Raw genomic sequence first — 24992 nt, forward strand, 5'->3', positions numbered from 1 at the left:
TAATTTAAATTGTTAAAGGAAGTACATGGACATGGCGCTCGATTATACCAAGTTATAGAAAACCTATCGTTGGAAACAACAGCTGAGATTATGCAGTTATTAGGATAATCAGATATGTTACTGTTAGCATCATTTCATTCATGAAAGTAATCTCATCAACAATGATAAAATTAATTGTGTAATCTAGACACCATTATTGCATAATATAACAGTTATAGATTGCCTCTAATTAATAAATGATATGTTAATAACCAAATAAATAAACATAGTGGAAAATGAATAAATCATATCACATAAATAGTAAACAAATAAATAATAAATAACGATATAATGAATAATTTAAGATGCAAATATGACATTCATTGTTCCACCTTTAAATTCATTGCCATATTTACCATTTTAACAAAATTACCAACAATTTGTTGTCACTTAGAAATGTTCAATTGTCTAGCAGTTGCCAACAGTCTCTTCCACTACTAAAATATGTTTGGGATGGGTCGTTTCCGACTTGTTTTTATTCTGTTGCTTATCTGAACATTATAATATGTGTTATCATTTGCTTTATCTCTAATATTTTATTCTGTTTTTTATTAATATTTTCAGAATGAAGAGATTGTGGTCCTTTGCGCCATCTACCGGAGGAAAGACATGATTCTAATGCCTGCGTCATAGACAGGCAACAGGGAGACGATGGGATGGATGTCCTCTCCATCGGTCTTGTCTCTTGTGACCTTCGTCGTCTCTTGGATGTTCACCTCGTGTCCTCTGTCACTAGCGCTGTGTCGTCTGTCGGAGTTCGCTTGCAACAATGGCCATTGCGTCAGCGTCAGCCGCTTCTGCGACGGAACTGACGACTGCGGTGATAGGAGCGACGAGTTCGTTGGATGCACAAGTAAGTTGAGGCCCTCGAGGGCCGTGCAAGTAGTGGATTGTGATGTTCGCGTCACTCAATGATTTCGGGCACCGCCTGGGACCGAACGGTTTTGACAATGGATCGGAATACAACATTTGGCTCTTTAAGTGGCAGCAACCCTGTAGCTAGAAGGAGGGTTGGCTTGTCGCTAATAACGTCAAATAACTTCGCCGAGCTACACGCCAAATCGGCGCTGTTGTTCCACTATCTATCTATCTCCCATTTGACTACTTTAAGTGAATCGACCTTCAGTAGAGACTTGAACAAGAAGTGTCCAATCAACTTCATTAAATCCGATGCTGCGTCTTAAATGTATTGACTGCTACATCAATCTAGAAGTTTAATTAAAGTTTCTTTTTCTTTTCTTTTTTTTTTGACATTATGGGCTTTTAAGCCATCATTGCGCCTCATCTTGACTTCAATAACCCTCTTCCGAGGCAGCTGAATTCTTTATGGAGTTGGCGTCAGTCATACACGTTATAGTTTGACTCTTTGGAATTACTTTGCTGCCTGTTTGAAGGCAGTTACTGTCAGGCTCAACATTACCCAGCCTAAATTAACACTGTCAATTCATTATTCAAGCCTGACATTTATATGTTGGATACCACTTAATTTTTAAATCCAATTTTCTTGTTTTCATTTGAGGCATTTTTAACGATTCAAATTCCTTAAAGTTTTGATTCACATTTAATATTTATTCAATGTAGCAGTTACAGTTTATTAGGAAAAACTGCTAAAAATTTATAAAAGTAAACATTAAAATATACTTTTAATTAATTTATTTAATTTTAAAATCAATAAGTGAATTACATCAATGTTAATTAAAACAGAACTACAAAATTATTAAAAATTTATAGATTAGTATTTAATTAAAAATTTTAATTCCACATTTATTATTTTATTAATTAGTTAACACAATTAGAAAAAAACGTATTGCAATGGTTACCATAACTATAACATCACTGGCCAGAGGGGTAAAGCAAGATGCTTTTTTATTCCCCGTTGTCTGATAGGGACGAATTGAAGAGGAAAGATTTATGAGCTGTAAGCTCGCTCTGGGGGGGGGGAGAAGATTATCGTCATTGCTAGTATTTAGGATGGCTTTTGGCTTCTTGTGTTTGAAGAGTTCAGTTTCGTCGTAGCTTGCTGCATGTTTTATTAGATTGTTGGAGTGTGTAGAAATGTTTGAGAATTTTGCCGCTGTAGTTTGTAGGAAGGAGTAGATGTAAGGGATGTTTGTATCTCTATGCAGTTGGGCGTTTCTTACAAACCATGCTGCTTCTAAGATCATGCGCAAACACTGGTTTTGCACTCTGTAGCTTGAGGATGTTGGTGTTGGATGTGTGGCTCCAGGCTGCAGATGCATATGCCACAATGGGGAGGATCGTCAGTAGGTAGAGGAGTATTTTGATTCTGGTATTTAGCTTGCTTTTTCTGTTTATTAGAGGTTAAAGTTGTGCAATGGCTTTAGATGCTTTAGCGCATGAAGCTTTGATGTGTGGGTTGAAGGTTAATCTTTTGTCTAGAATTACCCCAAGATATTTTGTTTCTGTTTGTCAGGATATTTTGGTGTTGAATAGGTAAAGGTCTCCCTTGGGAGATACCAATCTTCTGGTGAATAGCATCGCAATACCCTTTTGGGGATTCACTTGCAATCTCTATTTGGAGAACCATTGCTCTAGTTTTAGTAGATTTTCTTGCAGTTTTTGTCACGAGATGTGGCTGTAGAGATCTGGCGAGTATTGCTGTGTCATCCGAATAGAGCGCTAAGATGGATGACATTGGGTTGTGCGGGATGTCTGCCATATATATATCAATAATAAGATCGGTGCCAGTAGGGACCCTTGGGGGACTCCCGCTGAGATCCGTCGCTGATTTGAAACTGTTCCATTTATTTTAACTTGTATGTGTGTGTCCTGGAGGTATGATTCAATTAGGTGGCTCTTTCATGTTGGTATGCCAGCTGCGATGAGTTTGTGTGGTAATCCGAAATGCCATATCTTATCAAAATCTTTCGCTATGTCGAGGAAAACTGCTCCAGTGTGCTGGTGCCAATTGTAACCGGTGGTGATGTACTCAATTATCCTATGAATTTGTTGAGTAATATTGTGATGTTGTCGAAAGCTAAACTGTTCCTTTGGAAGGATATTTAACTCACTTACTGGGGCTTGGAGTTTGGAGAGAATGATGTTTTCGCCAATTTTGCCTAAGTTTGAGTCGATAGCTTTCAGGCGGGTGTGGATCTTTACCTGGCAATGGCTCTTTATCTTTCTTTTTTTTTGGGAATGGCTACGCATGCAAAACGATACTGGCTTGATGGATGAAGCAGAAATGCTTTTCATATTCCCCTTTGTCAGAGAAGGAAAGTTCTTTGAGTGGAGAATTATTGAGCTTTAAGCTCGCCCTGCAAGGGCAGTGAGATTAACTGTGTTCAGCTGAGAATAGAATTGACTTTGGTCTTTTGTATTTGCAGAAATCTATTTCATTGTAGTCTGAAGCTTGCTTGATCAGTGGGTTCGAATGATTAATTGTCTTAATGAAGAGCGTTTCTGCTAGGTCATGAAGGAGGGATGTGATGCAGGGAATGTTGACTTCTCTGTGAATCTGGGAGTTTCTGATAAACCATGGGGCATCTAAACTCATTCTCAGACATTTGTTCTGTATTCTCTGCAGCTTTTGAATATTTGAATTCGAAGTATGACTTCATGCAGGAGATGCGTAAGTGATGACCGGGCGCATTACCATCCTGTATATGAGTAGTTTGTTCTGAGTGTCCAGTTTACTTTTTCTGTTGATCATCGGGTAGAGCTGCGCAATTACTTTGAATGTCTTTGAGCTTATGTGTTTGCTATGACTGGTGAATTGTAGTTTTTTGTCGAGCATCACACCGAGATATTTGACTTCGCTCTGCCATGGAATCTTAACTCCTAGCAGATGTATATCTTCCTTGATCTGAGGCATCTTTCTAGTGAACAGTATGGCTGAACTCTTCTGTGGGTTTGCTTGGATCCTCCAGTCCATCAACCGTTTCTCTAATGTGTGAATGCTGCTTTGTAGTCTTCTGATAGCTAGTTTGGGGCTGAGAGATCTTCCTAATAATGCAGTATCATCTTCATATAACGCAGTGATTGTTGAACTTGGGTTTTGAGGGATATCAGCTATGTAGATAGAAAATATCAGGGGGGACAGGAGTGAGCCCTGCGGCACACCTGCCAGGATCTTGCGCCTGGTTGACACAGTTTCGTTTATTTTGACTTGCATGAATCTGTCTTTGAGGTATGTGTGAATTATTTTTACTAGATTAGTTAGTATATTGAATGTCATGAACTTGTAGAGAAGACCCTGATGCCACACTTTATCAAACGCCGTCGCATAATCTATAAAGAGACAATGGCTACCACTTCTTCAGAAAATTTTATGCTTAGTTTATTTTATTTATGTTAAGGTAAATTTCTATATAACCGTTTTTAAATGTATATGGATTTTTATAAGAAATATTTTTTATTAATTGAGTTTATTATAATATTAATATTTTTTAGAAATAATAGATAATAATGGATTAAAAAGAAAAAGAACAATATTTGTAATAAATCTTGACGTATGTGATGTCCTAAACAAAAAAAATATGAATAATAAACGAAAACGCAGCTTTGTGTGCCTTCTCTTAGAAAACGAACCGATTTTTTCATTAAAAACATCCAAAATATGTCAGCTCTTTAACTTGCAGTTGGTTTTAACAGATAAAACATTACATGAGATGATACATTGTTGGCTGGACGTATCACGTGATCTAAAATATTTTTCAAGTTAAGTATTTTTGTTAAAATATCCGCGAATGATAAATTGGAGCGTGCTGTTCTGTGGTACATTTCCAAGTTAAAATTTAAAATGCTTAAATATTTTTCTTTTTCCTTCTCCAACTCATCACGCGCAATTATTTCACCCCCTGCAGTTTTAGTTGAGCATCGCACTTCGACTCTAAAAATTCTACGCATTTTATCATATCTGCAATTTTTACAGAAATGTCGTAAATGAGCGTGTCCATTTTCTTTTGTGGACGTTGTTAATTAAACAAGACAGCAAAGCAGAGATTTCAAGTGTGTTATTTTTCGCATTTCAGTTTTATTAAACAGTAGGTCTTGATTACTCTATTTAACTTGAGGTCAAAATATATTGAATTGTAATCTTGTTAAGTTATTAAGTTAAGAAAGTGCATCGTAGAATAAACACTATTTTGCAAGATAAAAATCTAACTTCAGAAAGAGCGACAGAGCTTATACCACGAAATCCAAGTTCTCCAGATCCAGGTATACTTAAAAGCCAGAAGAGACATTCATCGTCCCAAAGTACCCATCTGCAGTGATCATGAATCCAATGTTTGCGGTTTAAGCACCGCTATAACAGTCTATTTGAATTTCATTATGAAACTCAAAATCGTTAAGCCTACGGATCATTTTAATTCAACCCTAATATTGCGCTTTCTGACATCTTTCTGTTTCTTACGTTTTCTTTACGTTTCTTTATGTTGTTTCACTTTACTCCTTAGCATTAATACTATTAATATACAATGATAATATTAATATAATAAATATTGATATTATCATTGTATGAAAATTGTATGAAGATGAAAAGCAAGAATGCTTTTCATCTTCCCCGTTATCTGTAGAGGACAGTGTAGGGATAAGGTGTTATTGAGCTATTAAAGCTCTGATCATGGCAGGAGAGTAACAGCAATAGCCGAGCCTCGGTTAGAACTTCATTGGCTACAGCATTGCCATCCATTACCCTCCCAGGATGGAGATAGATCTCATATCTTCCCTCCATTAATATAATAATAAGTACTTTCACTGATAACATATATAATACAGATCTTCAATATATTTAGGTGCATAAGAGGAACCTATCGTACAACAATATTTTTAGTCTTGTTTTTATTCTAGTTTATTATAAATAAATAATATTTATTTATATCATTATATACAAATTAACAAATTTAGGTAAAAGCTCTGGAGGCCTACTCTGAGGTATCGTTCAATTGTTTCTACGCCCACTCACCAGTTTTCGTGATTTACGGTGCAAGTAGAAATAAAAACAGATTTGTTAAGATCTTCTTATACATCTGTGCAATGCAGAACTGAATTTTATTTTCCATCTATTTAAAAGCAATTAAGTATTATCACAGGCTACTTATTGTTTTTATAAAATATATAATATATTTAAAAATATAAAAATATATATAATATATTTAAAATAAATATTGTAACCAAAGACATCAGGATTCAGATTTGCAAAGATCGTGCAGTTTTAATTAATTCAACATTTTTTTTTTTTTTACAAAATTTAAAATAATTTTATTTATTTTATTTTTTTATCTTGATGTCTTTTCCTAAAGTAGTGTATTAAATCTTCAGCTGAAATGATATTTGCAATTATTTTTTAAGCATTTTAAAAATGTTTTAAAATATTTAAAAAATATATATTTTTTAAATTCGTGAGAATATTTTGTTAATCCCATTGAATAATTCTAAAACGTAATGTACCATCCATGAATGATAATGGTCTCTGGAGAATCAGATGCCACGATGAGTTATATCATCTTTATAAAAGAATCCATAATATCTGGTGTCATCAAGTCAAAAAGTTGCAGCCGACAGGACATGCGTTTCGTATTGAAATTGACAGGATTCTTATGAATCAGCAGTAAAATTATTGGTAAAAGATCAAAAGGAAAAACTACAACAAGATGGATAGACACCTTTAGTTCAAGATAGCAAAAATCTTACTACAGTGTCCAAACTGACGAAAAACGTTTTGGAGAGACTGGGTTGGAGGTAACAAATCCGGGAGCTCAAGGCTCGATTTGGGCTGCAGAGCCATAGGTATAAGAAGAATGTACCATCCAAACGGATTCCACTTCATCTGTCTAGAACCAATCGTAAATCAGAAAGCAGTCACGCTTAATATTGGAGATTGCTGATGTTGTTTTGCTGCACCTGCATATTTATTCTCATAAAGTTATTCTTATGATGCATATTTTTATGGGAATGCACATGTACCTTTTTTAAGGGATACCCAAGTAAGAAATATGCCAGTCTCTGATAAAAGCATCCTAGCAGACGTTTTTTGAGCTCTTTCACAGCTGGAGATTAAAAAGCATACCTGGCCTTTTTTTGTCACATTTATCACGCTTTGGTTTGATGGTTAACCTCTTCAAGTCTTCTCAATATATTTTTCTTCACATTTTAACATTTCTTTCTAATATACCTTTCCAACATACATATTCATTGCTGAATGATGCGTTATTTTATTTAGATTGGAATTCCGTCAACATGGAAAACGTTCATAAGAGCATATCAACTTCAATTGAATTCGCCGGTCTCATATGGAGAAGATATTCCTCCCATAAAAAAACAAACCAGCCAGAGAACACACGCAATTTACAGACATAAATCACTGATCTCACGCACTTTGTTTCTTTTGACGTACTTCATTTACAAGAGAAATGTATCATGTAAATGGACACACAGATCATTCAAAAGTCGATATTAGAAAGGAAATTTGTACTTAATATCTTGACAGATCATTCAAAAGTCGATATTAGAAATTAGAAAGGAAATTTGTACTCAGTAGCATAATTAGGCAGTTGCATTCTTTTTTCTTGAAAAGAACTTAAACATTCTGGTAGCTATATCTTGCTTCTTGTTTCTCTGAGGCATGACGATTCTCTGCAACACGCACCAAATTTTTGTCTGACCATTTTATTAAAGATCAGTTACAGAAAATATAAAATGGTTTATTAAAAAAAGTAATCAATAATTATAAAATATATTATAAAAATAATAAATAAATATAAACAATATAATGATTTTTATAACTTATAAATTATTATTATTATATAATAAAATATAATTATACTTTTTAATGTTTACTGGTAAGCAGTATCTAAAATTTTGAAAATGAGAGACAGATTTTGAGAATAAAACTTCTATCCAAATAACTTTGTGTAGCATTTAATAAGAAATGCGTAAAATTGTAAACAGAAAGTCCCAAAACAGACGTAATAAGACATATTAATGGGATCGATACTGCAGTTACAATTACGAAGGTTATAAATTGTACAATTTGCAGGAACATTTGCAGGAACATTTGCAATTAATCATGAATGCGAACAATAAAAAATTAGATCCGTAATTTAAAAATTAAAAAAAAAGGTACACTTATTTTTATGCGTTTTCAGATAAAATGATACATTTTTAATTGTGTAGAGATGAAAATCACTTATAATAATAAATGCGATAATGTGCTTAAGCGAAACTGTTTTAAGTGACAGGAACGCGCCGGCCATATGTGCAATGTGTGCGACGCACACAGGCGTCAGGTTAGTAAAGGCGCCAAAGAAGAGGAAATACTTAAAAAAAAAACGTTTTTTTAAAAGTGATTTTTTTATTGACGGGGGAGGGATAGGGGCGCCAACTAAAGTTTTGCACACAGGTGCCGGACACTACTGGCGTGCTACTGGGTATAGGGGCGCCAACTAAAGTTTTGCACACAGGTGCCAGACACCACTGGCGCGTCCCTGTTAAGTGATAACAGAATTAATTGAGTTCTCATCTCTTAGAAACCTTTATGGTTATTTACCACTTAACTGTAATGTTATCAATTTTCGTAGACTTCATTTAATCATAAGTAAATGGTACTTATTACTTTTTTTTTGCTAGATGGATGAAGCAAGAAGGCTTTCATATTCCCCGTTATCTGTAGAAGAATATGTATGGATGGGGTAATATAGAGCTATAAGCTCTGATCATGGTAGGAGGATAACAGTAATAACCGACCCTCAGTTAAAACTTCATTGGCTACAGCATTGCCATCCATTAGCCTCCCTGTGTACTCGTTTTAGTCGTCTCGTACGACATGCTTGGGCTACAGTGGGGGCTATTCTTATCCCGGCCACCACACAGGTGGTACTTACTACATTACACGTGGCGAGCAGACTCAACTATTAGAAAATACAAAGAAAAATGGTGTGGTAATTGCTTTACATAACAATAAATATCGACTATAATATAAATCATGAAAATAAATTTTTTGGAATTATTATTACAAATTAGTATTAGAAATATGTCAGGTTGGTGCAGCAGATGTACAGAAATGTGACGACAAGAGTTCGACCTGCCTGGGACAGACAGAAAGTTTTCAAGTAACAGTTGACTTTCACGAAGGGTCAGCATTAAGTCCGTTTCTGTTTAATATAGTGATGGAGGTAGTGACGGAGGAGGTGAGAGAAGATGCACCTTGGACAATGTTGTATGCAGATGATATCTTACTGTGTGCAGATTGAAGAGAAGAAGCGGGAACTAAACTGGAAAGATGGAGAAAAGTACTGGAAGAGAGAGGTATGAGACTGAGCAGAAGTAAGACAGAGTATATCTGTTGAACAGTGGGCGGCGGACAGGAGACAGATCTGTAGCTGGAAGGAAATATCATCAGGAAGGAGAGGGAATTTGGATACTTAGGTTCAACAGTGGAAGAAGATGGAGGAGCTGAGAAGGAAGTGGGATGCAGGATACAAGCGGATTGGAGGAACTGGAGGGAGATGGCTGGAGTGTTATGCGATAAGAGGGTGCCGATCAATCTGAAAGGCAAAATCTATAGGACAGTAGTGAGGCCAGCTATGACGTATGCTTTGGAAACTGTGGCCCTGAGGAAAAATAACATCAGCAGGATGGAAGTAGCCGAGATGAGAATGCTTAGGCGGATGTGCGGTGTGACCAGAAAGGATCGTCTGAGAAATGACTATGTCAGGGGAACAGTGAAAGTAACGAACTTAGGAGCGAAAATACAGGAGGCAAGGTTGAGATGGTTTGGTCATGTGATGAGGAGGGAGGACGAGTATGTGGGAAGAAGGGTCATGCAGATGGATGTGCAAGGAAGGCGGAAGCGTGGGCGGACAAAGAAGAGATGGAGGGAGCTGGTAGAAGAGGACTTGAGGATGAAGAACTTGGATGTGATGACAGCCCAAGACAAGAGGATGCGGAGGAAACTCATCATCAACAGTGACCCCACTTAAGTGGGAGAAGCTGCAGAAGAAGATCACAAATTAGTATTACAATTTTCAAATTAACAGATTATTATTATAATTAAAATAGTGTGAAGTGTGAAAAGAAGTGTGATAATATAGTTAATCAAATTATTTATATTTAATTTGATATGAATCAAGAAAATTAGTTTAACACATTATAAACGTAATTCGTAACATAACTTTAATTTTTATTAAACAAAAATCTAATGTTCGCATTCATTTTAACTTTAGATTAAAATGAAATATATGAAGTTTAATTCAACTCAAAATTTGTTTATATGTGTTTATATATATATGTGTTTATATATATATATATATATATATATAAAACAGTACAAGACTCAGCTTTCTGAATCCTTAAAAGGACTGGCTTGCTTAAAGGGGTGAAGCAAGAACGCTTTTAATATTCCCCGTTATCTGTAGAGGACAGTGTAGGGATAAGGTGTTATTGAGCTATGATCATAACAGCAATAGCCGAGCTTCGAACTTCATTGGCCACAGCCTTGCCATTCATTACTCTCCCAGGATTTTTGCCCACTCTGGAACTCAGAAAATTACTACTAACTTTTGTCTGAATTTATAAAATTTTATTTAATAAAAAATATAATGTTAATGTATTATTCATTATTAAATAAAATATATAAGAAATAGTATAAAATAATTTTATTTATCGTTAGTTAAATTAAGATTAACAATTAATTTTTAACTTAATTTAATAAAAAGAAATATTAATGTAATAAAAATATTGATAAATGAAATGCACAACACTTTTACAGGAGTTTTACGATTAACGAATGTCATTATGCTTCAAAAGACATCAATGATTTAAAACGAAATGCTATTGTATTGCAACGTAAAATGACAACTTTAGTGACATTCTTTTGATATGCTGTTGTTCTGCAGATCTTTAAAAATATAATGTCTAAATTTATCTACAGTTAGTTAAATTTGTTTCGTATGTTGCTTTCCGGTAACAGTGCATCTAAATCTATTGTTTGGCATTTGCCATCTATCCCAGGTGCAGCTATTCGAGTCTGCTTAATTGCTTCAAGTCGCTATTACCGAAAACTTCACCTAAATCACACAACTCTTCTCTAATGGTGCGTGTATCGTAATCATATCAACTTCCGTAATTTGCGCTGTACCGTGAGTGTCATGAATAGTTTGTTCGAGTCTTGCAAACACTCGAAGGATTCAAAATGCACGCAGTTAAATGAATTAATCTTTCATTGAAATAAAAGAGGATTATTAATGAGATCAGGATTATTGAAGTTATCTTACATAGAAGATTATGTCAATTTAATTCTTTATTTATTATTAAAAGTCTTTAGATGTATTTTTATCATTGAAGGAATTTAAATAATTAAATATTAAACTTAATTATTAATTAAAGACTGCGTGAAGAAATCATTAAATTTAATAGAATTTTAAAATTAATATTTTATATTAATAAAAATATTAATTTAGGATTCTTGTCATGCTATTAGAGGATGATAATAGGGTGACAGCAATTACGCCATATAAATAGAAATAACAGGCTTAAAATTAATTTTAAATTAATTTTAATTTTTAATCTTAAATTTAATTTTAAGTCTTGCCGATTACTTAAATGGTTAGCTGCTTTCCCACTGATCTTATCTCTTTTGTATTACTGTTTAAAGAGTTATATCAAAGTAATTTTCAGAAATTCAAATCATTGGATATATATACGAGTATATCGATATTTTTAGTTTTTATCTATAATAACACAACAATTGCATAAATTTTAAATTAAAAACTTCTGTTAAAATCATTTCATATCAAGCGTTTAATCAAAATGTGGATATATACCACTTTTTTCTTTATATAAAAATGATAGAATAGGAATGCCAAGCATTACACAACATTGAGATCAGGATTCATTCAATCCAACAATACCCATGGAGGGTAATGGATGGCAATGCTGTAGCCAATGAAGTTCTAACTGAGGCTCGGCTATTGCTGTTACCCTCCTGCCATGATCAGAGCTTTAATTTAATAGCTTAATAACACCTTATCCCTACACTGTCCTCTACAGATAACGGGGAATATGAAAAGCATTCTTGCTTCGCCCCTTTAAGCCAGTCCTTATAAGGATATAAGGACACAACATTGAGGAGAAGACATTGAACAATCGACCGTGAGATGCGGTAGATTGGTTCATTAAATGCCCTTGGGGGTGATGGATAGCAACGCAAAGCTGTACCAATGAAGTTTAACTGAGGTTCGGCTGTTGCTCTTATCCCCTTGGGCGACTAGTTTTTGAGTTCGCTCTCTTAGGGTTTTTGCCTTAAGGGAGCACTTTGAGTCTCCGGGGAAGGTGTTCTCCGGCACGGCCCGCTGAGGGGCTTTGTCGGTGAATTATATATATATTTTCCTCGGAATTTGAGCGGTTCTGCTCAGTGGTCGGGGAGCCCGTCACTGAGTGGAACCAACGCTGAGATTAGGACGGTCTTTCGCCCACTATGGAGTGGCCTAGAGATCGTCCGTATTTTTGAGATTTCACCTTTACTTACATAGTCGGTAGATTGGTTCATTAATGCCCTTGGGGGTGATGGATAGCAACGCAAAGCTGTACCAATGAAGTTTAACTGAGGTTCGGCTGTTGCTCTTACCCACTTGGGCGATGAGTTTTTGAGTTCGCTCTCTTAAGGTTTTTGCCTTAAGGGAGCACTTTCAGTCTCCGGGGAAGGTGTTCTCCGGCACGGCCCGCTGAGGGGCTTTGTCGGTGAATTATTTTCCTCGGAATTTGAGCGGTTCTGCTCAGTGGTCGGGGAGCCCGTCACTGAGTGGAACCAACGCTGAGATTAGGACTGTCTTTCGCCCACTATGGAGTGGCCTAGAGATCGTCCGTATTTTTGAGATGTCACCTTTACTTACATAGTCGGTGATTGATTCATTCAATCCAATACCCTTGGAGGGTAATGGATGGCAATGCTGTAGCCAATGAAGTTCTAACTGAGGCTCGGCTATTGCTGTTACCCTCCTGCCATGATCAGAGCTTTAATAGCTCAATAACACCTTATCTCTACACTGTCCTCTACAGATAGCGGGGAATATGAAAAGCATTCTTGCTTCGCCCCTTTAAGCCAGTCCTTATAAGGATATAAGGACACAACATTGAGATATATAAGGTTTTTGTTAGATTGAATCAATCGACCGTGAGATGCGGTGATTGATTCATTCAATCCAAAATCCAATACTCTTGGAGGGTAATGGATGGCAATGCTGTAGCCAATGAAGTTCTAACTGAGGCTCGGCTATTGCTGTTACCTTCCTGCCATGATCAGAGCTTTAATTGCTCAATAACATAACACCTTATCCCTACACTGTCCTCTACAGATAACGGGGAATATGAAAAGCATATTGCTTCGCCCCTTTAAGCCAGTCCTTATAAGGATAAGGACACAACATTGAGGACAGGAGAAGCGGATTTGGACAAATCAATCGACCGTGAGATGCGGTGATTGATTCATTCAATCCAATACCCTTGGAGGGTAACGGATGGCAATGCTATAGCCAATGAAGTTCTAACTGAGGCTCGGCTATTGCTGTTGCCCTCCTGCCATGATCAGAGCTTTAATAGCTCAATAACACCTTATCCCTACACTGTCCTCTACAGATAACGGGGAAGATGAAAAGCATTCTTGCTTCGCCCCTTTAAGCCAGTCCTTATAAGAACTATAAGGACACAACATTGATATTCACAGTTTAAATGCTGAAATCAATATATACAATATACAATACATCATCTCTAATTGCAGGAAGAGGAAGAAACGAAGACCATAACAGAAAACCAAGAAGAGACTGCAGGATCAAGAAAAGGTAACATAACCCCAACCGAGGAATCTGAGGAAGAATCCATCCTCGCAGCGGACGCCCAAAGAGTGCTAATGCGCTTATTCCCAGAAAAATGCGAGGAGGCCTTCCAAAGGGCAGTAAACAAAATAGGGACACCTCTGCTCCTCCTCACAGGTCCTGAGACCATAAGTTTCGAATGGGAAGACCTCTATATAGACAACTTAAGTGAACTGAAACCAGAATAGCTAAAGGGAATCCTGGAACTAAACGAAGAAATAGAAAGGTTTCTGTGTAAAGCTCTTCACCAAATAATAAAGGGCCGGGAAAAAAACAGTAGCTTCTCAAATCATACAGAAACAAACAACAAAAAAGAGTTAAGGGCTAACTAAAACTTGTCCTCCTTTCAGGTCAACTAAAACTTAGTTCTATTGTACAACTTACTGGATTTCTAGTCCACAAAGAAGGGGGTTTGGCCCGAACAAACCCGAGCTGCGAAGGCTTACATCGAGGCGGTGCAGCTCCTTGTGGGCTTCATCATTCGGGTCAGCCCCCATTCTTTTAGTTCCAAACCTGCAATTAACTTGTCCTTTTTTTTTTGTCTTTTCAAAGTTACTTTAGTTTTTCCCTCAGATCCATTTCAGTGTTGTTTTATTATCTTTAGTTTATCTGTGTTCTGTTTTATTTGTTTTTGCTTTTTTTCGTCTGTCAAAGATCTTAAAAGATGGTTGAGAGTCGAAAGCTGTAAGAACGGATATAGGGAGATCTGTTTGGCCAAAGACCTCTTAATAGGTTATGTGGCCAAACAGGTAGACGGAGGCCTCTTTATTACCTACTATTATCCTACTCTGCCTTTTTTCTCTTCCCCTCTCACTACCTGCTGACCCTTAGCACAACTAGTAGACTCCATGGGCCGGTGATGAAAGATGTGAACGCTCATTATATCTCTAATTGCAAACAAGGGTGCACAGATCACAACCCCCCCTCTCTTGTTTCAGCTGTTCACGGATTAGCATGGGTTCCAGTCACAAACTCAACCGACAATATTGGAACTTCAGTACTGAATCTAGAAAAATAAATTTTAAATCTATTACTACGTCTACTCCAAGGTTAACTGCTGATCGTCTTACTGAAGAAATAAAATATCTTATACATGAAGGAAAACGAATTAAGACGGCCCTGTCATAAGACTATGCACCGGTTAATCAATATGAACTCAATATAGCCAAGAACCTTGTTCGGTACGAGTTCAACGGCTTTCGAAATTAGCAACAGGAGTCGAAACTCCAATTCCTGACGACATCTCCCACCAATTCACAGAGATCAAGGAATCGCACACAACCACGCAGAAATGGCTGAGGGTTTCGCTGATAGTTTGGAAAAACAATGCCTCCGCCAATTTGAATTTCACAGAAAAAGCTCACATCTGCGTGTGCAGTGAAATTAAGTTATAAAAATTTTTCAGTAGTAATAAAACTGCCTGACCAGATGGGATCTCTAACCAACTACTTAAATGTCTTCCTCGCAAAGGGGTTATGCACATGGTTTCTACTTTAAACGCAGTTTTATGCTACGTTTACTTTCTATCACGCTGGAAACTCTTAGATGTTTTTCTTAATCCCAAATCTGGCAAAGCACTGTAGTTTCCGCAGAAGTTCATTAACCTGTTCTCGAACCTAGATACGATCTCTGAGAAAGAAATCTGAGCAATTTTTCAGAAAACGTCACTCTGTGACACAGCAGATTTACAGAGTTATTGAATACATCACGGTGATTGGCAGCAGCATCCCAGCACGATATTTTTAGGCATTACCAAAGCCTTCGACAAGGTCTGGCATTTTGCCTTACTCTACATATTATTCAACACCGAATTCCTGACAGCTCTCATCATATGCATCAAATCGAGAAGGTACCTTAATAGCAGCAAATTTAGAGTTAATATTAATGTAACAAGATCTCAAGAGCAAACAGACACCAAGAATATAAGCAGTTTACAAATATAATACCCTGGTCTCAAAGCCTTAGCTGCTTCAACCGTTAATTGGAAACAACCAATTCATGTTTGGAACTCTCATTGACTGGCAACGTCGAACTAAATACTTGGGAGTTCAAAATACAATTCGCCACTTCAAAGCGCACACACAGACTTTGTTTACACAATTCTGCTTTCTCCTAAACAAAAACAGCCTTGATCACAAAAAAAAAAAAAACAATTTATTGATCTACAAAACTGTTATAAGACCCATTCTAAACTACTCTTCACCAACTTTGGGATACACATCAAATTATAACAACCGATACATATACCTTGCAAATCTGTTTTCTTTATTATCCAATCAACCTGCGAACTTTTTGAGCAGCTGTCAACATTGGCATTACCAACATTGATCGGATATATATATATATTTTTTTTTTTTTGCTAGATGGGTGAAGCAAGAATGCTTTTCATATTCCCGTTATCTGTAGAAGAAAATGTATGGATGAGGTAATATAGGGCTATAAACTCTTATCATGGTAGGAGGGTAACAGCATAGCCGAGCCTCAGTTAAAACTTCATTGGCTACAGCATTGCCATTCATTACCCTCCCTGGGTACCCATTTTAGTCGCCCCGTACGACATGCATGGGCTACAGTGGGACTATTTTTATCTCGGCCACCACATGGGGTCCTGGGTGGATTTTTTTTTTTTTTTTTTTGCTAGATGGGCGAAGAAAGTATGCTTTTCCCCCTTGTCTGTAGAAGAAAATGTATGGATGGATCATATAGATCTATAGGCTCTGATCATGGCTGGAGGGTAACAGCAATAGCCGAGCCTCGGTTAAAACTTCATTGGCTACAGCATTGCCATCCATTATCCTCTCTGGGTACCCATTTTAGTCGCCACGTACGACATGCATGGGCTGCAGTGGGGCTATTTTTATCCCGGCTACCACACGGGGACCTGAGTGGATGTGACTCAATCCATTACTCATAGTAGTTAGATAATAAAATGAAAATGGTCCATACCTTGAATGTATTTAGATATGAGTAAAATCGTAAACTTTATCTCATATTATCACTTCATATTTCGTTTTATTTGTTTATTCATTAATATAAAAGCTTTAAAAAACTTAATAGAAATAGAAATGTACTTGTTATAGAAATTTCTTTCGTAAGAATATCTATCTCAAATTTTATTACAAAAATATATAAGATGAGACTAAAATAGATACTGCGAAATCCTTACGAAATTCATTCATTCTCTCTGCGAGACATTGATTATTAAAATTTCAGAGTTTAGTATTTTATTTATATCTATTTACCTTTATTATAGGGAAAAAATCCTCTTGAAAGTCTGTTACCTTTTGTAAAAAAAAGTTCTTTTGTATTTTATTTTTGTTTTTGCATTTTGCTTACTCGGCAGTAATTGAGAACTCTTGCTAGTTTATGCCTCCTGTGGTTAATTCAAGAAAGAACGCCAACCTTATTTGGAAATGGCTATTTATTATTTTCCTTTTTAACACCACGCCACTTGTTTTTTGCTAGCCCTCTGGGGAAAAAAAAAGTTCACTTTTTAATGTGTCAATTTTTATACTTGTAAACATCTTATACTTAGTGGTTTCGAGCTGCAAACTTTGTAAATAAATGCAGCGCCCTCTAGGTAAATAATGTGCATTAGTTACTCTCAAAAAAAAATTTTTTTTCCCCTCGTTATTTCAGAGAATTTAACGTGGCAGAATTTACCAGTTTGTAATGACCAATTTTCGTTTAAAAGTTACTGGCCAATTTCGACTTCCGACAAGTTATATGTTTACTACGCTTTAAACTGAACTTTTATTTTTTTTAGTCGTTTATTTGACGAGTAGAAACGACACAAATTCTACCATTTTGAAAGAATTCGAACATAACTCGTGGGTATTTACCTCAAATGGTTCATCTCTTTAGGAAATCGTCAGCATTCTACTGCAAACCACGTGATCTCCCTCTGGCAGTGGAAAAAACTTCGAATCTTACAATCACTTCATGTTCTTCCTTTTTTCTTCTTTTTTTTCAGGGCCAACAAACCGTTTGTATTTGAAAGGAAATATCAAAGAAATTCTTTAGATACGACTTGCAAGAGAAAACAGAAAAACCAGTTTATTGTTGGTTTGTTTTATCAGCTTTTCTTTACTTGGTATACGGATGGAGTTTCTTTGAGAAAAATTCACCCCCAAGAAACAGTTTGAATTGTTTCATTTCTTTACGAAATCTTCTGTTAGGAGATATAAAAAGGGGTGTCCTGTGTAACCAAGATATCCCTAATTGGTGTTGCTACCATGGTAACCTGACGAAAGTCCACACGAGCTTCGGATTAAGTTAATTAAGAAAGATAATTGAGCAATTCATGCCCTAATCTGCAAATATAATTTTTTTTACCAAACCCTGTTATTTCGGTTAGAGATTACCTTGTGGGATGTTTGCGGTTTTCTCTGTGTTTTATCAACTCCAAATTTGCACTCATTTGGGACTTACACACACGCTTAGTTGCAATAAAAGAGTGGTTTTGATGTTATTTTGCCATGTTTGATCTCAAGAGAGTTTGCCATAATGCTTTTATCTTTCGTCCGCTGTTGGAAGGATTAGTAATTGTGCACGTTCATACTGGGTGCGTGTTATCCTCATAAGATCGCTTATTGTTATTACCAACACTTTGCTCTATAAATATGAATTCAAATGCCAGTAATGAGCAGTTCTAAGTCTGTTAAATGCGGTACCACAAGCAATTCGAAGATAAAACTTCACTTTTATTTAAGCCTTAACTGAAATAAACTTAGAAGAGAACTGCACTGGCTTAGTTGACTAACACTTCTTCAAAACACAGAGTTTAGTAAGCTAGCATATAAAACTATGATTTCCTGCGAATGCTTATGTCCATTTAGTTCCAAAGAACGGAAGTTCGAATCCTGTTTTTGACTTAATGATCTTCCATCAGGGCTTTTAGACCAAATGTGACTTAGCCTCTCATAAGGAGGTGAAAGGGATTTTTGCCAAAAGAACACACGAATTTACACACAAAAAATATATTTGGCATGAACCTTATCCTAAAATGGATACGAAAGCCAATCTGGGAGGGTCTTCTGCCTTAAGGGATCTAAGTACCGTGGATTATTATTGTTATTACTATCACTTGGACAAATGCTAACAAGACACTACAGTTACAATAGAAATACCTAAAGCTAGAATGCTAATATATTACGTCTGTTAATTACGTGTGTTTTGTGGACGGTTTGTCTTTCGTGATAGAAAAACCCTCCCCTATCACATTTGACTGAAACAGTGAAATTTGAAGGATGTGTAATAACAGTGACATCTTAAAATACGCTATAATAGAAGGCGACATGTCTTCCAACAGAAAGTAAGTCTTCCAATTATTGTATAATACCAAGACAATCTTATGAGTTGTCTTGGTATTAGATAATACCAAGAAACTCACGAAAGGTTTGAATCTGTTTAAACTGCTTCAGATTTCTAACAGAGTGGTTGGGGGTAACACCGGTTGATGGAATTGATCGATCACCTAAAGACATTCGATTCACCGCGCAATCTGTTGGTTGGAGAGCAAACCCTCTATCCACTTGGCAGTCAAAGTGCCACAGTCGAGTTGGCTGGAATTATATCTGATGCGATGAGTTCAGTGTATTATGCCTGAAACTGCATTTATTCTCAATACGTTTTGGTGGTTTTTATGAATGACAAACACCCGAATTTTAAGATGAATCACAAAGTACTATGGTGTAGCTTGAATCTTGTCATTAAAACAAATCAACGCAGATTTAGGGGAAGGCTAAACTTGCTACTTTTATATGAGACTTCTAACTCAGTTTCCTTACATAAGTCCTTGTAAAGGTTCCTGGTGTCGTGGATGAGATCAGAGATTGAATATTTCCAATCGAGGGATAAGTCGCTACTGGTGCTAAAGAGATCATCATACCAATAGTTCTAATATTACTAATTTTGCCTAATCCGATAAAAAATCTCCCCGATAATGACTGAACAGGAGTTTTTTCCCATTACACATATATTTAAAAGGGTGTTCACATACCCAAATTAAAGGGTTCTGCATATGTTCAACATCGAAAACCCACGCGATTGTTAATGTGTAGAATTCAACACCGATTGGAAAGCTTGTGGCGCCGTCTGGTGTTCTCAGTCAACATTTTCCGAAACAGAAACAAACAAATCTTTACCCTAATGGGAAAGGACATTAAATGGAAATTTTGAGTTCCTATTAGGACAATGATGTTAGCGCGCGCTTCGTTCAAGCATCACTTCTGATGGAAGAGAGAGATGGGATCATAACTGCATGATAGATTCTAGTGATTACAGTTTATCTGACTGTATCTATTGATATGATACTCTGCAACAGCCTCTCTCCCCCTAACAAGAGACGCCATTACTATAATGAGTGCTGGAGACCTTTTTGAAGTCCACGCTCCAGCGATTTGCATAACCACCTCGCTGTTCCTCCGTTCGCTCAGTTGCACAATTCACTTCTGGCCTTGTTACACAGTCACATGCTAAGGGTTCTCATTACCAGCCGTTTTTGCAGCTGTTCTCACAACGAGAGAACAGATCAGTGTAGGGAGAGTTATCTTAATACTGCTCTGCAAAACTTCTTACACTTGTGCACAGTTTATTGAAGCGTATTTGTTAAATTCTTCGAACCTACACGGAGTACACATGACGATTGTTTCTTTGAGTTCTGAAAGACCTTTTTCTAAGTATATAAATGACAGTCAAAGAAAATGATTACTATGATCGCTAAGAACACCGAAAGTTACAAAGGCATACGAAAGCAGCCAATAACACTAAATACTTCGACATTCATGAAAGGATCTTCATCAGAGATCACGTTATAATTTACCTCCCCTGCTTTCTCGATTCGTAAATTGTAGATCACTTCTTAGCAAACAGGAAGAGAGATGGCAGATATATAAGAATTAAATCACAGCTACTATATTATTATATATTATTATATTACGCATCATTTATAAAACTATAGCTGCCGATTAAATAGATCTCAATTTGTAATTTTTAATCATTTGCCTGACCTTCACAGTGAATAAAAGCAAGCAAAGTTGGTGCAAGTTTTTAAACTTCACTATAATAGTTATATAAATAACTAAAAATAAACCACGAAATTGTTCCCTAATTATGACAAACTAGTACACAATTATTTTGAGATATATTTTGGTTATTGCATCAATATTACCTTACCAACGTTCATTTAAAGAGAATGAATATGAACATTATTCTTATTCTCCTTATAGTCCTTATAAGGACTGGCTTAAAGGGGCGAAGCAAGAATGCTTTTCATCTTCCCCGTTATCTGTAGCGAACAGTATAGGGATAAGGTGTTATTGAGCTATTAAAGCTCTGATCATGGCAGGGGGTTAACAGCAATAGCCGAGCCTCAGTTAGAACTTCATTCGCTACAGCATTACCCTCCAAAGGTAATTAATCACCGTATCTCACGGGCGATTGTCCATTTGTAACCACCCATTCTTATTCTCTTAATACGTTCTCTGCCACGCTATTTCGGCATGGTCTGTTCCCGTACGCCCAGCAATTTCACTTCAAGGTCAGTACAGTAATCTCTTTGCCGGCGGTAAGCGTCATACGAGTATACTCGTAGCTGGCTTGTGTAGCTAGTTTACCAACTAGCTACACAAGTTGGCAGCGAACGTGTAAGTTCTTAAAAGAACTGGGAGATGGACCGAGTCCTTGACCCTTTATCTCGTCATCTGAATGAAGAAAATCTGTGTGGATGAGGTGTCATCTATGCGAATGGGGTGTTATTGAGCTAAAAGCTCTAGTCATGGTTGGGTAACGGCAATAGCCGAGCCTCAGTTAAAACTTCATTGGCAACAGCATTTCCATTCGTTACCCTGCAAGTCCTAAAAAGGACTCTTCTTGATCTCTTCTTATTCTCCTTATATTGAGCTATTAAAGCTCTGATATCTGTGTTGATGGGGTGTTATTGAGCTAAAAGCTCTAGTCATGGTTGGGTAACGGCAATAACCGAGCCTCAGTTAAAACTTCATTGGCAACAGCATTGCAATTCGTTACCCTGGAAATCCTAAAAAGGACTCTTATTTTCCTTTTGACTGGCTAAGGAGCGAAGCAAGAATGCTTTCATCTTCCCCGTTATCTGTAGAGGACAGTGTAGGGATAAGATGTTAATGAGCTCTGATCATGGAAGCAGGTAACGGCAATAGCCGAGCCTCAGTTAGAACTTCATTGGCTACAGCACTGCCATTTGTTGCCCTCTGTTTAAGTAAAGGGTAAAATCTCAAAAAAATCAGACGATCTCTAGGCCACTCATTCGTGGGCGAAAGATCGTCTAAATCTTGGTTCGTGACGCGAAACGTGTAACCATAGATACTAGTTTGGTTTACAACTTTTTTTATGTTCCTTTTAATCTGCATTTACTTTCATATCTCCGTAATGCCTTGAAAAAGCCAAACAGTTTGCTGGCGAAACTGGTAGGTTTTAATAAATGTTTATTGTAAAATACTGGTCTGTATCAATAAAATTGTATTTCTATTATAAAAACGACCAAAAATGTATACTTTAAGTAGTTTAATGAAACAGAAAGTTCGGTGTATGGAAAGAGAAAAATGCAGAAAAGCCAAACTTTTGAACCACTTAACGTTCCTTAAACGTTGCAGGGAATTCTCCATAATTCCTAAGTTCCTTATAATCAGAGGTCATATCAACTCTATATCAGCTAAAAAAAATTATCTACGCACTTCCTTAGCGCTTGTTAGAGAAAGGATACAACACACGAGATACGAACTTAATAAAAGTGATAGTAATTTCCGCAAGTTATTTGATGAAATTTCCAACAACATAGAATACACCATATCCTTATATCCTTATAAGGACTGGCTTAAAGGGGCGAAGCAAGAATGCTTTTCATCTTCCCCGTTATCTGTAGAGGACAGTGTATGGATAAGGTGTTATTGAGCAATTAAAGCTCTGATCATGGCAGGAGGGTAACAGCAATAGCCGAGCCTCAGTTGGAACTTCATTGGCTACAGCAGAATACACCATATGGAATTAACTAGAACTATGAATAATTATTTTATCTAAATCAGTTTTTCGTGTGGAATCAATTCCCTCGTATTATAAAGAAACAAAAATGGAAAATACAAAAATAAATTTAAAATATTTGAAATATATTAGAATTCAATATTTCGTATAAGAATAATTTATTAATTTTAAATAAATAGTAAAATATAACGTATTTTCCTCTCTCCCAAATGTGATTTATTTCTTTTGCTGGTTTTCTTTCAATCAATGAATCTTTATTTGCTGGAAATAGAATACTTTTAAAGCAGGTTATATTTATCGCATTTCGCTGTTATTTTACTCATTATTTATAAATTTAACAAGAAAACTACAGTAATACTTAATGTTTCGACATTAAGGAATCCTCATTAAGACATGAAATTATAAATTTCAAAACTGGATGAAATTTTTGGATTGCGCAGGCCCCCTGTCGTAATGCTGTCGTGATATGTGGATTACTCATCGTTTTCATTAAATATTGTACATGTTAACATTATACTTAATTATTGGTTAGTCAACGTTTCGACACTTCTAAAGTAATCTTCATCAGACTAAGAAAATATGAACATCAAATTCGCTATAACTAGTATATTATAATTAACATTATTCATAAAATATAAATATAAATATAAAATATAAAATTTAAAAATATAAATATTTTTCAATCGCAATTAACTGTTATTTATTTTTCTTTCAGACTGCAACAGAACCTTTCACGGGGAAGTCAGTATCAAGTATCCTTTGCGTATCACCGAGCCCTTTCAGCGCCACCTGCCGTTCGTTTGCAAAATCACTTTTGCAGCACCTGGCAAAGAATATGGTGATATAATTCAACTCACGTTTCTCTCTTTCCAAGTCGGATCTTTGGAAATGGATAGGTGAGTCAGTCAACTCCGCACTGCCTTTATTAAATTCACACCAACCTAACAAAAGAAATGGATTTATTTTGCTTTTCTTTCTTGCTTGCTTCACCTAAAGATGGATTTCTTCCACTATTGAAATGATGTTTTTCTTTCTCAGTATGCACAACACTGAGAGAAAGAGAGAGAGAGAGAGACGCTATTCTTCATCTCCTAAAAAATCGTTCTCTCTCTCTTTCTATTTGATGCCTATAGCAATTCATTCATGCTCATGTGCACAATCCACGTTCTGTCCTTTGAGCTTGCCTATCAGCGTACACTTCAAAGGCTTCCCGTTGTTAGCAGGGATAAAAGATTCAATTCACGCCAACAAGCTCTTAAAATGAGTGTTTTCAATTCACTATCAAAAGGAATCAGCACTGGTAGAATAGGGTAGAGTAAAATCGTACGAAACAGACTTTCGCCTCGGTGATTAACTAAGCAAAGGCACATTAAATAAACGCTTAATTAGCTTGCAATGACAGTGGATAAATATTTTTCCATCGAAATGTAGGAAGATTAAAAGAATTTGCACTATTTATAACAAGGTTTTGTAAACAACAACCATTCTTTTTTCTCTCACAGCCATTAAAACCTCTTCTTTTGAAGAATATCGTCCACCTTTAAAGTGAGACTTGTCGAGAAGCGGTGTAAGCCGATAAATATCTGACGGGCGTTCTACACGTTTATCTTTCTTTTTTTTATGTGTGTGTGTGGCAAGTAATGACCGGATTTCTATAGGAAAATGATGCAGATATTCTTGTATGCTTAAATCTTTCTTTACTCTGCCTCGCAACTTCCATATAAAACACTCAACATTGAAGATATCGAAATGATAACTTCAGAGTTGTTGTTGGCTATGCGTGCATTTATTCTGCACCATATCTCTTTTCTGCATGTTTCCATCTTCTGTTATTCTTTCAGACAATCTCCGCTACTCAGACGATTTCTCTCTGATATCTACACCCGTTCTAGCATTTTTTAAATTCTTTTTATGCATCTTAACCATCTTATTTAATCCTTTTCACCCAGTTTTTCTAGAGAATAGATTATTTATCTCCTTCCATCCTTCCTGTTTATTCCATCACACAACTTCTGGTATGTCCGCGCGGTTAGCTTAGTGGCTTTGCGCTTCGCAACCATATGCCAGGGGAAGGAGTGTCCTAGGTTCGATTCCCGTCGCCGACGT

The 24992-nt window shown here is 36.3% G+C and overlaps 1 protein-coding gene across 1 annotated transcript in view; it reads left to right on the forward strand.

The window, feature by feature from the left end:
* The first annotated feature begins 690 nt into the window (after nucleotides 1-690).
* The window catches only part of LOC150105183 (uncharacterized), a 53398-nt gene continuing 29096 nt past the window's right edge, over nucleotides 691-24992 (forward strand). The window contains exons 1-2 of the mRNA XM_090395134.1: nucleotides 691-892; nucleotides 23602-23782. Coding sequence (XP_090251260.1) covers nucleotides 691-892; nucleotides 23602-23782 — 383 coding nt within the window. The remainder of the gene's footprint in view (nucleotides 893-23601; nucleotides 23783-24992) is intronic.

The sequence above is a fragment of the Typopeltis vanoorti genome, chromosome 7, assembly GCF_054136105.1.
Source record: "Typopeltis vanoorti isolate ZY-2024b chromosome 7, IOZ_Tvanoo_1.0, whole genome shotgun sequence".
Taxonomy (NCBI): Eukaryota; Metazoa; Arthropoda; class Arachnida; order Uropygi; family Thelyphonidae; genus Typopeltis; species Typopeltis vanoorti.